The sequence below is a fragment of the Zingiber officinale genome, chromosome 1B, assembly GCF_018446385.1.
Source record: "Zingiber officinale cultivar Zhangliang chromosome 1B, Zo_v1.1, whole genome shotgun sequence".
Taxonomy (NCBI): Eukaryota; Viridiplantae; Streptophyta; class Magnoliopsida; order Zingiberales; family Zingiberaceae; genus Zingiber; species Zingiber officinale.
The window spans coordinates 169,320,876-169,337,935 of NC_055986.1; the positions used below are offsets into that span (position 1 = coordinate 169,320,876).

The 17,060-nt window shown below is 34.4% G+C and overlaps 1 protein-coding gene, 1 long non-coding RNA gene and 1 pseudogene across 2 annotated transcripts; all 3 read left to right on the top strand.

The window, feature by feature from the left end:
• The first annotated feature begins 203 nt into the window (after window positions 1-203).
• LOC122045022 lies at window positions 204-1,484 on the top strand. Its single transcript, XM_042605070.1, has one exon. It carries the CDS (start codon window positions 204-206, stop codon window positions 1,482-1,484), a length of 1,281 nt encoding a protein of 426 aa, XP_042461004.1.
• An 803-nt stretch (window positions 1,485-2,287) lies between these two features.
• LOC121991438 lies at window positions 2,288-5,433 on the top strand (annotated as a pseudogene).
• Window positions 5,434-5,972: 539 nt separating this feature from the next.
• On the top strand, window positions 5,973-8,744 carry LOC121991449. Its single transcript, XR_006114691.1, has 2 exons — window positions 5,973-7,064; window positions 8,497-8,744. It is a non-coding gene; the product is annotated as an uncharacterized LOC121991449 (long non-coding RNA).
• The last annotated feature ends 8,316 nt before the right edge of the window (window positions 8,745-17,060 follow it).

The following is a 17,060-nucleotide window of genomic DNA, read 5'->3' on the forward strand; positions in this document are numbered from 1 at the left end:
AAGATATATTATTTTTTCTAATTTACTCGTATAAATAATTTTTACAACATACTTTATGTTTTTTTTTTTTTTTTTTTCTATTTTTACAAAACTTCTTTTGCAAGCTACCTCGTTAATCTATCTAAATCGAGTAAATTAATACAGATAAAAGAGAGTAGAACTTGAGCTTAGCTAACCCTATCACACATAACTTCATCACATCCATGGCGGGACCGAACCCAGAACTTAGGTCACTATCATTCTGGGTGCTCCTCCGTGAAATCTGCCAATCCGAATCCCAATCCGTAGACTGGCCAAATCTACCAGATCATCTCGTCGATTTCGTCTTCAATCGCTTGAATCGGTTCAACCGCGTCAAATTAGGAACCCTATGCATGGATTGGAGCAAACATGTACGCCGCGAAGATTTTGGGTCGCCTGGTGTTCTTCTGCTATACCGTACTTCTTCCGAAGGATACACACATCGCCTCTTCGTGGTTGACTTCCCCGAAGACCCCTTCGCCGAGCTTTGCTGTCCGACTATCGTCGGCCACAAAGTGATCGGATCTTCATCCGAGGGATGGTTGACTTTTGTCAACCAAGAATTGGAAGTGATCAATTACAATCCGGTCACAAGGGGTCGTATCCAACTTCCCTCGATCGCCAGCCTTCCCAACCTAGACGACCGCTATTTTAGTAAGTTCATTTTCTTATCTCCATCAAATTCGCACAATGCAGCGTTATTGTACGGAGATGGATCCTTGGCGGTCACGACAATGGGGGAAGCCAGGTGGATCAGCGTGAAAGGCGGCGTTATGGTCAAAGATATGCTTTTTTCTGGTGGACTGTTGTACGCAGTGGATATCAACGCCAATATTCTTGTATGCGACTTCACGTTCCCTCCAAAGGTGACCGATATCATCCTACTTGATTTTGGGCCACAGTTACAGCTTTGGCAATGGCTGTTGCAGTTGGTGGAATGCTCAGGCGAGATCTTGTTAGTGGCACGGAAGATGGTTCCACACTCCGACCAGATCCATCAAGAAAGAACCCAGCAATTTAAAATTTTTAAAATGACAAATATAGTAGATCTTGATCGCATATCTCCTGAGTGGAATCACAAGGCAGCTACATGCCAAGAAGTGGAAGATATAGACAATCAGGCTTTATTTTTAGGAATAAATCAGTCGGCACTCTACTCTACCAGGGAGTTTCCCATTTTGAAAAAGAATTCAATATATTTTAGTGACCCCGTCAAAGACTATATTGATAGCCAACTGGAGTATGATAGACTTAACACGGACATTCCCGATGTCGGAGTCTACAGTATGGAGACGGGTAGCATCAAATGGTTGCTCGATGCTGATGAGTTTGCAGGATTCTCCATGCTGCCACCAATTTGGTTTTTTCCCCCAATAGATAAAGATTTGTTTTTTGTAATAATGAGCATTTTCCCTATGATAGACTTCTATGCTCCTTTTGATTACAGAGTGAGTAGAAACTGATTGATAGCAGCAACTGGTTGCTAGATGCTGAGTAGGATTTTTTTCCTTCCAGATATTATAGAAAGGAGCATTTTTTTTTTGTAATAATGAGCTTTTCCCTGTAAATTTGTTCAAGTGGATGCACTATTGTGCTCCTTTTGATTTCTACTAAAAACTCACCGAACATTTGTTGGATATTCATTTTATTCTATTTGATTAGTCAGAAACTTTAATCATAAAAGAACATGCTAATATATGCAGTTAGTAAAACCTCAATTACCTAATTGAGAGTTCTAGCCTTGGATGATATGGTATTAAGTTTCATTGTAATAATCATAACAGTTTTAGTCTACTTTATGATTATTTTTCTTCTTTTGCCTTCTGCTTGCCTCCTCTGTGCCTTTCATTATGCCTGCACATGTCCTTTATCATCTTTGATTCCACATGGCATGATTGCCAAAGTTGTCTTAGGCGACCGTGCTGCAAGAAAGTAAAATACTTCTTTAGCACTGCAAAGCTTATTTTCCTTAATGGAAAATGAAAAAAAAAACTTTTTTGGAATGTTCTTTTTCTGTCTTAATCTCTCACTGTTTGGTTTTCCCAAAATTAACATGAGAACCTCACTGGAGTTTGTGTTTGGTAGACCTTGGATCAAGAATAATCTCTGGAACACTAGGACCAATTTTCCTTCTATTTGTAAAACAATGGGCTATCTCCACATAGTGCCATTTTATTTAAGAAGTATTTTTAGTGCTTATATTATGCTCCAATATCCTTGTTGAATAACTTTCTGCATATTCATCAATAATTATCTTCATGTTAGATCATGGATCTGACTTTTATGTTGTCATTTGTTCGTGATCCTAGCATTTGTAAAAGTGGGGCTGCAAATATTTTTATCAAGGTATTGAACATTTTTTGTTGCACTCAATTTTTCTTGGGTTTGACAACCTTCTTAAGCTTCTTTAATTTGTTTACTTCTTTTCTTCAGAATCTAGATAAAACAATAGGCAATAAAGGACTACATGAGATCTTCTGTTCTTTTGGTAATATTTTATCGCTCAAGATAGCTATAGATGCATTTGGCCAGTCAAGGGGCTTCACAAAATGCCATCAACCGGCTAAATGGCTTGCTTGTAAATGATAAACCAGTTTATGTTGAACCTTTCATTTGCAAGCAAGAAAGGGAAAACCCTGCAGAGAAGACAAAATTTTGTAATGACTTTGTCAAAAAACCTTTCAGAATCCACTACAAAGGAGGGCCTAGGAAATATTTTTTGGAAAATATGGGAAAATCACTAGTGCAGTTGTTATGACCGAGGAGGATGGAAAATCAAAGTGCTTTGGATTTGTCAATTTTGAAGAATCCAGATGATGTTGCCCAAGCAGTTCAAGAACTCAATGGGCAGAAATTTGATGACAAGGAGTGGTACGTTGCAAAGGCTCTGAAAAAAATCTGAAAGGGAATTAGAATTGAGGGAAAAGTTTGTCCAAAGTGCCAGGGAAACATTTGATAAGTACCAAGGGTTTAACCTATATTCGAAGAACTTAGATGACAGTATTGGAGATGATAAGCTGAGACAATTATTTTTTGGGTTTGGGACAATAACTTCTTGTAAGGTACTTTTTCTACACTTCCATTTTTTGCTCAACCTGTTTATTATATTATACTACTTTTCTATTTGATATGGTCTATATGCAACTGAGTCAGAGGTTATGCGGGAACCAAACGATGTGAATAAAAGTCTCTGGATTCGTTTCTTTCTCAACTCCTAATGAAACAGCTAGAGCTGTAAGTTCTCACTTTTTTTTTTTTTGTATTTTGAAAATAGTAAACTGAATCTTCTTTCTGTATTTTGGTAGTTGGCAGAGATGAATGGAAAAATGATTGGTGGGAAGCCACTTTATGTAGCACTTGCACAAAGTAAAGAAGAAAGAAAAGCTAGGTTCCAGGTATTCAATTTGAATCTTTTTCTTTTATCAATCCATCAAAGTTTCACATGCAGCACTTCATGCTTAGCTCAGTTGTTAGGAACCTGAATTAAAAACCTTTATATTAAGAGGCAATATGTTCACTAATTCTTGAATTCAGAATGTTGTCCTGAAATTCTTGGTTGCTTAAAATGTAATTGATTTTGTACATGTGTGGGGAGTTGAATAAATAAGGCAGAAACTGCTTCTAAAGAATCAAGTTTTTGTTTTTGTTTTTGTTTTCCATTCAGTTGAAATAATCCTTTTTTAACTTTAATTAACTGTTAACTTTTTTCCTTTTTTACTTTGATCTAGTATGACACTGACATTGCTAAAACATGATTTCACTTCCTAGAATATTCTTGATAATGACAGTGAGTACCTTATCAACATAGTTCAAGAAGCTTTATTGATCGACTAGATACAGGAGATATCCCTCAATGTATATATATATATATCTTTCTCGATTTCTTTTATATACTATGGCCACTAATATTGGGAAATGATCATCACCAAGAATTAAGCTTTATGGTTTCAAACTATAATTAGATTTTCACCCTTTTACCTTGTAAGTATCCACTTTTGGATAGGAGTTCAGGATGCGCCAAAAAGCTTGATTATGCCATGAACTGACCTTTTTTTTTAGTTTCTCATTGATCTAAGGTTTTCTCTTTTATTAGATTGTACAAAATATTTGGCATATATGGATCTGCTGTCACATCTGATTTCAACTTTCTGGGCTATATTTTCCAGGCACAGTTTTCACAAGTACATCCAGCAATAATGGCTAATGTTGGTCCACGTGTTCCCATCTACTCTAGTGCCCCTGTTATGAGGCAACAAATATTTTATAGACAATCTCCCTCTGCTCTTGTTCCACCACAGGTAAACTGCTTTGTTATTATATGCTTGATTACATCCTATGTTGGGACAAATGGTTGTTGTTGATGATGATATTTACACCCTATTTGTTGTGCTTGAGAGTCTTGGGAGTGGGGACTCTTGTTTTTGGTAATCAATAGTTCGACATGATACTTTTTAGTTGATTGACTGTCTCAAGAGTGTTTATTATGCACAAGTTGGGCTTGTATACATGGTAAAATTATGCTATGGGTTGTTGAGTTTAAATAGTAAACTTGACGCCTATGTTTTTAGGATTGGTTAACTTTTAGCAAACTTTATATTTCAGCTTCCAATTCTTACCGTTAATTTATGTTTATTTATTGACTGCAGACAAACTACTGGTTGAGGTTCAATCAACAAAACTCATCATTTTCAAGTATTGCACTTTGCTATTTTAAAATTTTTTATGTCCATTATGTATGTTTGTAACTAAACAGAGACTTCAAGTAATTGGGCATCGCAAATAATCAAAGGCCAAACCCACATCACTCATGCCATGCATGTAGTCATCTAACTAATGAACAGTGCACATAAGTTTGAGCAGTATTACTGGTTCTAGCTATTTTATAATTTATAGTCTGATTGTATCTGCTGATACAAGTTTATATACTGCTCGGTTCAACTGCTATAATGGTTCAAGCCTAAACTCTTATATGTATTCGTTGAAAATATTCAGTCATGCAACAGATTACATATTTTGGAAATTGTTTATTATTTAGAGTTATTTGCCAGTGATCCCTTTGTTTCTTTTCTTATGCAGTCAGCTAAAGTCATTCGGAAGCTTAGTGAAATCCTTCGTGAAAACCTTTATTTGCTTTGCTTGCCGACCTGAACAAGTGAACTTTCCTTTATGTCTTTCTACACGTAATCTATTGGTTACACAATGTGGTTTTGTGGAAATGTCTTGGATGACTGTAAGTCAATCAACAAATAAAGAGAACTTAGTGACAGTTCTAGCCATGGGTCTCCTTCTGAATTATAAACTGTCCAAGTCTGTACAGGGATTGTGAGAGAAGCTTGATGGATTTTGCTGCAAGATCTTGTTTTGAAACGGTGAACCTAGAAAATATATAAAAATTGGGAAACTTTATTTCATGGTGACTTTATTTCGTGGAATATTTTTTTATATGGAATAATAGTGATTCTTATATTTGATTATAAAACAAACTTTTCAATAACTTTACTATTAATCTATTGTATTTAAAGTAAAACGTATTTTTCACCTGAATTGATTGCCTTAAAGTTTATTCTAAATTTAGACCATTATTTTATTTTTGGTTGTTGTTGTATATTCTGTTCAATTTGTTCATATTATTTTTCTTCTAAATTTAAATATCTAATGATATATTTTTAAAGTATAACCATTTTAAATATACTTGTCAATATTTCTCTTGGTAAAATGTAATGCTTATGTGAATATTAAGGATGAAATTGTAAAGGTTTTGAAAAGATTAGTGATTGTTTGGTGGGTGTCAAACTTAGATCATTTTAAATAATGTAAACTTTAGGGGGCAAAGTGAGACGAAGAACTCATCTTGACCGTTGGATTACGTGAACACTGTATACGTCTGCTGTGCCCGTTCTCCTGTTGACCTAATTTAGCCGTCAACTTCCTCCTCTCGCCTTCCCTATAAATAGTCATTTCTCCGTCCTCCAAACACTTCGCTCAAAAGCAGAAACCAACCTACAGTTTCGGCGGCCGCAAAAATCTTCGGCTTTGAGATTACGGTGGTAATGCTATTCTCTACTATTATTCTCGTCTTGTTTCTTGGTCTCGAGGGTATTTCATGGAGGACATGATGCGGTTTTATGATATTATTATTTTACAGTATTTCGATGTGTGATCGGTATATTCTTCTGCTAGAGATATAGCTTGATGGGTTGATCTGATTCCAGGCATTTTTTTTTTCTTTTTCTTTTTGATCCTAGGATACTTGAGGTTTATTTGATTTTTTTTTTTTTTTATGATCTTTTATGTAAGATTACTTTAATGGATTTGAATTGAGGAGTTAATGTTAAATGGCAATGCGCTTATGGACGGTCAGATGCTGATTCGAACTTGCACATCAGCACATAACACAATCATAAGCAAAAGAAACCATTGCCACTCACAATCCCTCCTTGAAAGCAATCAATTTCAAGGAGATTACACTTGGTGGCATTCATTTTAACTTCAGTTTATGGCTCTTGTTTTTTTTTTTAATTTTTAATTTTTAATTTTGTAATGTGAGTAGAATTAAGCTGATCCTGGTTGATTGGAGAAGCTTAGTTTTTCTTATTTTTGATAGATGTTTATGTAACCTTTTATCTTCTAAGAAAAAAATTGATGGATTTTGGGAAATCTTAAACAAGCACATAAAAAATGTAACAATACCATTAACTAAAGAAATTAATTGCCACTCAAAAACCCTTTTTGAAACAAATCAATTTCTAAGGGAGTCCACCCGAAATCCTGGTCATTGGGAAATATTGCTTAAGTTAATTTTTATCTCTGCCATTTTTTTACTCACAAAGATACTCGTAGTTCATATTTAATATTTTTCATTTTTAATCATTATGTTCATGTTAATGTTCTTTGTATTTGTTTTTTGGATACTCCATATACTTATTCATTGGGAAGTAAAGGATTGTGCTTATGGAAGGTCAAGTGCTGATCTGAAACAGACACATCAGCACAACACAATATCATAAGCTAAAGAAACCATCTGCCACTTATAATCCCTCCTTGTAAGCAATCAATTTCAAGAAGATACACTTGGTGGTGTTCATTTTAGTGTTACTTTTTTGCTACTTGGTTCTTTTATCTCATCATTGTGACTTTTTTCCTGGATTTTGTACAAATAGGGTGGGTTTAAATCTTGTTGTGGTGCTTAGGAGATTGATTCCATTTTAATGACTAACTGTGAGATGAATTAACCATTGCTCATATCCTAGGCCTTTTTGGAAGAGCACCTAAGTTAATTCTGGTCCCTGCCATTTTTTTTACTAAGATGTTTTGAACAATTTATTTCATTTTGTTTACTTTATATTAAATATTTATGCATTTTTTGATGGACTCCAAATAATTTTTTTTGGAAATGGTTGTGTGCTTAATTGCTCATGAATGATCAAATGTTGATACAAAATAGGCACACATTAACTCATAAACCCCACAGCAACTTGCTAGCCCTTCAAGAAAGCAATACATTTTGAAAGTGCACTGGTGGTAGTCATTTAAAATGGACTAAGCTTAGCTCGTATATCCATAGGTTATTTGCAACATTGCTAAGTTGATTTTGATCCGTCATTTTTTTTCTTCTTTTAACTCCTAGTGTCACTCATCATTTTTGACTTTTAATATTTTTTTTTGTTAATCTCTTGGTCGTGTTTTTTATGCCAAAAAAGTTTCTAATGGTTCATAATTTTTTGGATAATTAAAAAGGAATGTGCTTATGGACGGTCAAGTGTTGATCTGAAACAGGCTCATCAGCACACAACAATAGCATAAGCTAAAGAAACCATTGCCTCTCGCTATCCCTCTTTGAAAGCAATCAATTTCATTGAGGGTACACTAGATGGCATTCATTTTTATTTTTCATCTCCCTCTTTTAAATATCTCTGGACAGCCTATGTTTCTTGAATTTTGTATGTATCTAGTTTCTATTCATATATTATTGAGCAGTATTAATAATACCACTTCAATTGATCTTGTTCAATGGCAATGGCTTGGCAAATAATTTTATGCAAGTTCTATTATCATACATCGATGATTACTAATATGCCAAATTTGATCACAACAATTTTTTTCTGTCTTCCACAATCTAACAACATGTATTATTTTGTGTCTTGGTATTTGTTGCTTCTTCTGAAATTTGATAGTCTTGATATCGACTATTGAATCCTCCTATTTTCTCCAGCTAGTGGCTAGTATTTTTTTAAAATCAGTGAGTGTCTAGTTTTATTATCACATGCTGCTGCAGCTTTTAGTTTCTTCTGGTAATTTTTTCAGATAATGCAACTTGTAATTTTCATTTTGCAACTCTGTTTTGCTATATACATTCTTTTAACATAATATTCCAGTGTGAAGTTGTGATTTCCACAACCCAGTCTTCTGAACTATTACTGTCTTAGATTTATTAACTTAAATTTGTTTGCTCACTGGATGAAATTTTTCTGAAAGCTCAAGAACTCTGCTAGAAATAGCTATGGAATCAAAATACAAAAGGGATCGGGCACTTATCTGCTAAATTCTGCATCCTGAAGACCTGAAGTGCTCCAGAACGTAGCTCTATTAAGACCAGAAAGAAACCTTTTGATGTTTCAAGGGATGACTGTTTGTAAGATTAAAGCGTTTTGTTCAGAGAATTTGAGAATGTTGTTTAAATTGTATGAATTATAAAAAAATAAAGTTGCAGAAATTTGATACAATTTTAATGTCAAACTATATGTCTTCCCGAATTAGGAGTGTCAAAAATAAATTTGAGCATTAAGTTTGATTTTAAAAAAATCAAGTTTGGATGGGAGTTTTTTGAGTTGGTTTAGGGTTGGGTTAGCTTAAATTTAAAATTTAGAGATTTTTTTAAAGTTAAATTAAGTTTTATTTTAAAAATCAAGATGTTTTAGTATATAAATAGTAAATGTTTAATAATAGTAAAATATTGAAATAAAAGTGAAGAGTTAAGGTAAATTGTAAAAAAAAAATCTATAATTACAATTTAAAATTTATCCTCAGCAAATATTTATTTGATAGGATTCTTTTTAAATTTAACATATTTAAATTAAAATGTAATATATTTTTTATGTTTGTCTTTAGGTTTAGATGAAACTTCTTTTTTCCTTGTTTTTTCTGTCAAATTGCTAAAATGTTATCAATATTTGCATTTCTTCTGAAAGATATTCATCAGTAATAAAACTTTGAAGATATTATTTTAAAAATAAATAAAGGTTGGAGGATGAAAATTTCTCAATTTCAAGGTCTCTTAAAAATAACCAAACAAAATCGGAAATAAAAAAAAAAACCTTAAGAACTTTGATTTTGAACTCTTCTTTTCCTCAAAACACATTTATGTTTATTTTAGTGTTACCTAGCACACACTCGACAATAGGATAGCCTATTGCATCATGGGGATTTCACACAATTTTCATGTGCAGTAGATTAAACTTGATGGCCTTAATCATGCAATGCCTAAAGTTAAACTTAAAACTTGTCGTGCCAAACTCTTTTTCAAGCCCTTCTGGCTGCGGAAGGTTAGTTTTGATAGCCGTTTAAATGGTCAGATTATTCATCAAATAAGAAGTGCTTTCATAAGGATTGATCATATAATTGAGGGCCTAGAACTGATCTAAAATCATTCTCAACGCAAATTCAATATAGTTCCAAGGTTTCGAGGTAACACTATATAACTAGTTACCGAGAGGAGTTGTATAAGTGAGACAACAAATACACAAGGCATTTGTGAATATGAAGGAAAAAACTAGGTATTGGTAAGACTCTTTGTCACCAGCTACAAGTTCTCCCATAGTGGGAATTATCGAAAAAGAATAATAGTCATATCTGCAAAAGGGGCTTCTTTGAGTCAAGCAAATCGTTTTAATCTTCACTTTAACAAAGAACACAACATACATTTTGGTAGTCATTAACTTGATGCACAAAAGTAGATTGCATTTCAAAGGAAATCTACAACTTGTGGGGAAATTTGATAAAAGTAATTCAACAGTTTTTACTTACAGCTCTTTGAAATATGCTACTTCTGAAATGATTTCTTCCTGTTTCCATGGGCATGTGCCTTGGTAATTTTTGAGCTTCCAAGAAACAAAGAGGATGCATGAACTATTTATTTATTCCTTCCATCTTGAAAGAATAAATTCTTGCAAGTTAGATGAATTCAGACTTGGTGAAGCTAACATCTCAAACAAATCCTATACATGAAGAGGTGGATATTGGAGGAAGCTTTAATGCTTTAAGTCTGAAAAATGAAGGAAATGATGGAAAAATGCTTACTACCATCAATGTAGATATCAGTACTAAGATGCATTTCTTTCAGTGTGTTTCCTATAATTGTAAATAGAATGCCACCTTCAATATCACATGAACTTGATTGTGTTAGTTTGATAAGATGGTGATGCATTTCTTTTGCAGGTATGACATAACAGTACTAAAATCAGAATATGGATAAGGCAATAGTTGCTGCCAATATGCACATGCTTCATTACATGTCATGAAAACATTGATGTCTCAACTGATCAACGTTACAGCAGATCATGTTTAAGCAGTCATGGCTTGGCCTCTCTCGTGCAAAGGGCAGTTGCGTTAAGACAAAATACTCCCCGTGATTTACCCCCTTCCAGAGTGTGTCTGGTCACCCTAGAGGGGCCGCTAAGGTGATAGCTTCACCTTTTGCTGCAATGTTTAAGCCGTCACGAAGACAAGTGGAATAGAGGATAGAATCAACTCATCTCCCTAAATAAATGTGCATACTTCTCGATAATCTTTGATGCCTCAGGCTTAGCCAATAGGGAATGCATAAGAATAAGCACATAGATTGATGATATTAGAGGTCATTTGGATTCTTTTAAAACATGAGATAGTTTAAGACGGTAATATTGATTCGTGACCCAAGAACAACATTTTGCTTAAACTGCACCTAAACAAAATTAAAAAGAAATATATTTTAAAGGGGAACTTTTTAAAATGCCATTCCAAAATGTTGTGCGAAAAGGGAATAATTGTCCTATCCCAACGTCTGCATAGACGCTAATTTTATTTAATCACATATAATAATTTTTCTATTTTTTCAACTTAAATTAAATTAAACTAAAATTTTCTCTACACTCTAATTTAATTAGATATAACAATCCATATGATACTAAAATCAACAGGATACTAAAAATCAACAGGATACTAAAATCAACAATCAACAGATACTCTAATTTAATTAGTGCTCTCTATGTATCATTATTAGTTTTTAAAAATCAACAAATACTAAAATATGAGATATCTTTTTAAAAAACAGTTCAAAGTGATCTTTTGATTGTTAACCGACAACAGGTAGCCGATATTATTCAAGTAGTCGACCATATTTAATAGTGATCGTATATATTTTTTTTCCTATATGATATATCAGGTGTTCAATTATAACTATCTGAATCCGATAAAATCCGGTCTACACTCACTCCTAACCTCAAGTTGAATTATATAAAGACACTAAATATAGATTTTGAGAAGACTTATATGAGTTATATATAAATTTTTGACAAATGGTATGATTTTAATAAGATGCGATCATCTAAATAGATATATAGGATAAGAAATATCTATTTAGGATAAGAAATAAGGAATATGATAGAATGTGCAAAGCTATGATTTTAGAAAAATAAATAAAAAAAAATTATATTAAATTTCAAGATAACTTATAAATTTATAATGACTAATAAGTTTTTTAAAATGATGAAACATCTAGTTATATTCAAAAGTAAAAATAATAAATAATAAATTAATTTTTTAATAATGAGGAAAAGAGATAAAAAAATTATAAGATGCCTAAAGAATACTTAACTACCAACTTAGATTTGTTGGGACCTCTGTGAGCTTGGGATGAATAACTTCATTCGTTTTGTCTTGGCCTTTCCTTACACAACCGAGACCCATTCGATGTGCATGCTATTTAAATATTTTTTTAGTGTAAACCTTTAGTTAAAAAATCTTCAATCATGAGGTCAGTTCTAATATAATCAATAAACACTCTTTGTTTCGGAACTTTTTCTTTAACGATAAAATATTTTAATTCATATGCTTAGAACCTCTTTGAGTATTTATAATTTTTAGAAGAATATTGTTATAGAATTATCACAAAAAATTTTCAACGACTTAGTAATAGTATCGACAACTCCAAGTCCTAAAATAAAATTCTGCAATAATAATAATAATATTGTTATTATTATCTGCAAATCATATTGTGCAATCATAATTGTTGGAATCCCAAGGTGTTTTGATGTGATCAAATAAGTTAAGTTAGGTCCTGCTTTGTCTAACCCTTGTGTCTAAATGTGCAGGAGCTTAGCAATACAGGAAGTCGAGCGGAAGACGCGACTAGCGAGAAGGACGACATGGGGAGAGAGCCGACGAGCTTGGTGCATCCGAGGGACGAGGTGCCGCGGAAGAGTACACCGGTGGACGAGAAGAACGTACGCGACGTTCGAGGGACGAGAAACCGAGGAGGAAGGCTACTCGAGGAGAAGGCCGGAACTTGGGTTCGGGTGAGCCCTATTCTAGATGGCCGAGATCACCCAAGCTAACGGAGCCGGAGTGGAAGATCCGAACCGAGACGAGCTGAACTGGAGCAGAGGAACCGGACCGTAAAAAGTCAACTGGGTTGACTTATGTGGTCCCGGTGCCCGGAACCTAAAATTTATCTACGATGATGTGGACGTTGCCTGAAGCATCGGAGATAAAGTTTTATCCCCCCAGGGCGCCCGGAACCCTTCCAAGCGCCCCGAATAGTGCTATAAATATAGCACTAATTTCCACAGTTTAGAACAACAACTTATAATCCAATTCTTTCATTTTTGCTTTTTCTTTTGTGCTGTCAAAGCTGTAAGAGGCTACTCCGCCCGAAGGAGATCATCAGATAGTGCGCCATATTTTCTTGGATTAGCAATCCTCTGATTACAAACCAAATAAATCATCTGTGTCTGATTTCTTTTAATTAGTCTCTTTTTGTTTTGATTACAAGTTTTATTATTAGTTGAAAATCCGAGAAAGGTTGGTTTATTTTTTTCAGGGCAATTCACCCCTCCCTTCTTGCCGACCTCCAGAGGGACCAATAAGTGATATCAGAGCGAGGACATTTCAGGAGGACTAACCGCCGATCGAAGCAAAGAGATGAGCGGACCAAGCATCGTTCCACCAAAATTCGAGGGAGACTTCGCACACTGGAAACGTCGTATGGAGGTATTCCTAAAAACAGATTTCGAAATTTGTTTAATAATAAAATATGGTTTTGTAGCTCCGACGAATCAAAATGGAGAGGAAAAAGAAGAGAGCCTTTGGACGAAAAAGGAACAAAATGACTTCGTAGCAAACAACCGGGCGGAATATCACTTGCTGAGCGTGCTGACGCCTCAAGAAGTCAACCGCATCGGAAGCTACTCGTCGGCCAAAGAACTCTGGAAAAAATTTCTAGAACTTCACGAAGGCACATCCAAAGCCAAGCTAGCAAGAAGAGACATCCTTCGGAATAAACTGATGAACATCCGTTTGGAAAAAGGTGAGAAGGTAGCTGATCTACACGCGAAGGTAAAAGAATTAATTACCGGTCTCGAAAACCTCGATGAAACTGTAACCAATCGGGACACCATACACTACGCACTCAACGCCTTTCCCAGAACTCCAGAATGGACGTCAATCATCGACACCTACTACATCTCGAAGGACCTGGAGGTAAGTACCCTAGAGGAACTATTTTCCATTCTTGAATTACATGAAACCATATGTGCAGGGACAACAAAGGATTCGAGCCAGATTATGGCGCTAAATGCAACCAAGAAGGATGAACCCGAGTCAGATTCAGAAGAAGATCAAGAAGCCTATATGGTAAGAAATTTTAAAAAATTCTTTAGATCTAATAAATTTAAAGAAATGCAGAATAAGAAGAATCCGAGAAATAAAAGAAGGGTTCGTTGCTACCAGTGTCACAAGGAAGGACACTTAAAAGAAGATTGCCCAGAACTCAAGAAGGACAAAGGCAAGATACCCAAGAAGCACAAGGACCTAAAGGCTACTTGGGACGACACTTCATCATCTGAGTCCCAAATACAAGAATATGTCATGCTAGCACTAATGACAAGGTATAAAATGCAAAGTACATCAGAACCCAACATCGATGAAGGGGGAGTGACCTCAGATGAATGCAGCGAAGCAGGGCGAGAGTTAGACTTCAAGTCTGATATGATAAGTGAGGTATGCTTCTTACCTCCTGATCAACTTTATTTTGGCATCAACGCTATGACAAAGTCTATGTTCAAGTTAGAAAATAAAAATAACCAATTAAAAAATGAAATTTTAGAAATAATTTTTTTTGGCAAAATCTTGTCTAATAGAAGACTTTGAAAATATAAAACTTGAAAATAATAAATTAAAATAAGAAATAGAAAACTTGAAAAATTCTGTTTGTTCAAAAATTTCTTCTTTTAGAAATTATAGAGGATTAAATTGGTACCATAGGTTTCACCAAAGTCAAATCAGAAAAATATCAAAAGCCTATATACCTAAAAAATATTTGGTTAACCCTATAGGAAGGAACCTCTATTGGGTTCCAAAAATCTGTTTAATTTAAATTTAAAATTAGACTTAGCATTTTTCAGTAAGAAAATTAAATATTTAATTTCTTTATAAGACTTTGTCTAGAAAGTGGTTGTTGCTCCAATAATAAAGAAGGCCTAGTGCCTCGTCACTGCCTGGAAGCCAAATATTGAAATGAAAAGTTTAATTGACTAACTGAAAAGACATTAATTTGAAATTAAATAATGCTTTAAAGGGTTACTCAATTTATTTTAGAAAATTTTTTAAAAATATTTATGTTTACAAAAACTTAGAATGATTTTAAAATTTTTTAGCTCAGATTTTTTTTTCAACACTTAACACTTCCTGATTTATTGCAATTTTTTTTAAAAAAATTTACTTAGAAAAAATTCAATATTTAAATTATTGCTGTCAAAATATTTTTTAAGTTATTCCGTTGCACAAAAAGTTCATTTTTTTTAAAAAAAAAACTTGGAAAATTCTTTTTACTTAAGTAAATTTTCTGCTTGAATATTTGTTTTAAACACTTAAATTGTTTTAATTTATTGCAAAATTTTTTAAGTTAACCTTAGGCTGGTTACGAAACCTTATTTTTTTTTATGTGATCAAAGGGGGAGAAGAATGTTAAGTTTAGGGGGAGGTATAATTTTTTTTCATTGAAAAATCTTTGGAGTTATTTGTAAAATTGTTTTTATTGCATTTGTTTACCCTAGCTTAACTTGGGTTGCTCACATCAAAAAGGGAGAGATTGTTGGAACCCCAAGGTGTTTTGATGTGATCAAACAAGTTAAGTTATGTCATGTTTTGTCTAACCCTTGTGTCTAAGTGTGCATGAGCTTAGGAACACAGAAAGTTGAGCGGAAGACGCGGCTAGTGAGAAGGACGGCATGGGGAGAGAGCCGACGGGCTCGGTGCATCCGAGGGACGAGGTGCCGCGGAAGAGTACACCGGTGGACGAGAAGAACGTACACGACGTTTGAGAGACGAGAAACCGGGGAGGAAGGTTGCTCGAGGAAAAGGCCGGAACTTGGGTTCGAGTGAGCCTTATTCCGGATGGTTGAGATCACCCAAGCTAACGGAGCTGGAGCGGAAGACACGGACCGAGACGAGCTGAACCGGAGAAGAGGAACCAGACCGTAAAAAGTCAATTGGGTTGACTTATGTGGTCTGGGTGCCCGAAGCCTTCAAAGTGGTCCAGGCGCCCAGAACCCTTCCAGGCATCCAGAACCTAAAATTTATCTACAAATAAGGAAAGATATCAAACCTTTCTCTTAATCATTTGTAGAAAGCTATAAAAGGAAAGATTATAATTTTTAAAACTCTCTTTTAAAACCATGACTTCCGCATAAGGAAAGATTTAAAATTTAAAATCTCCATTTAATCTTAATGTGGCCAGCCACCCTTGCTTGGGCTCCAAGCTAGGGCCGACCATAACTTGGCTCCCTTCTTGGTTTGGTTTGGCCGACCCATAGCTTGGGCTCCAAGCTATGCTTGGCCGACCACCAAGAGGTGGGTAAGAAGTTGGGTTTTGGTGGATATAAGACTTTATAAATAAGAGGCTACAATAGAGACAAAGAGGAGGAATTGGTTTTGGTCTCCCGATGAGCTTGAGCTTCCCGTGTTCGCCCTGAACACCCAACTCGAGTTCATCAATAATAACTCATACCACTAAAGAATTATTATTGCATTACCGCACCAATCCCATATTACTATATGAGCTCCTTCTTATCATGAGTGCGTTAATCTCACCGTGTTTAAGATATTGAATGCCCACTAATTAAATGAGTTACTGACAACTCACTTAATTAATATCTAGCTCTAAGAGTAGTACCACTCAACTTTATTGTCATGTCGGACTAAGTTCATCTGTAGGGTTTATATGACAATCCTTATGAGCTTCTCAAGGGGACATCATCAACCTAGATTACTAGGACACAATTTCATTCTATAATCAACAACACACTATATAAATAATATCATTTCCCAATTTATCAGACCTATTGATTTAATGAACTAAATCGCACCCTTTGATAAATTAAAGAAATAAATATTAAGTATACATGTTTTTTATTATATCATGATTAAGAGTACGCACTTCCATAATAACAAAGGTTTTATTCTTTTATGTAGTCAGTATAAAAGAAACTACCTCAAATGGTCCTGCTCAATACACTCATAGTGTACGAGTGTAATTTTATAGTCAAGATAAACTAATACCAAATTACACTACAACCATTCCAATGGTTTATCCCATTTCATCTTGGTTGTGAGCTACTATTTATAATTTATAAGGAACTGATAACATGAACTTCTGTGTGTCTTCTCACACCATATTATCTACAATATAAATTAACCGGACAACTACACTTAGCATAAATGTAGATATTTAACCAATGTGATTCTTATTTCAAAATAAATGTTTATACAAAAGCTAGACTTTTAGT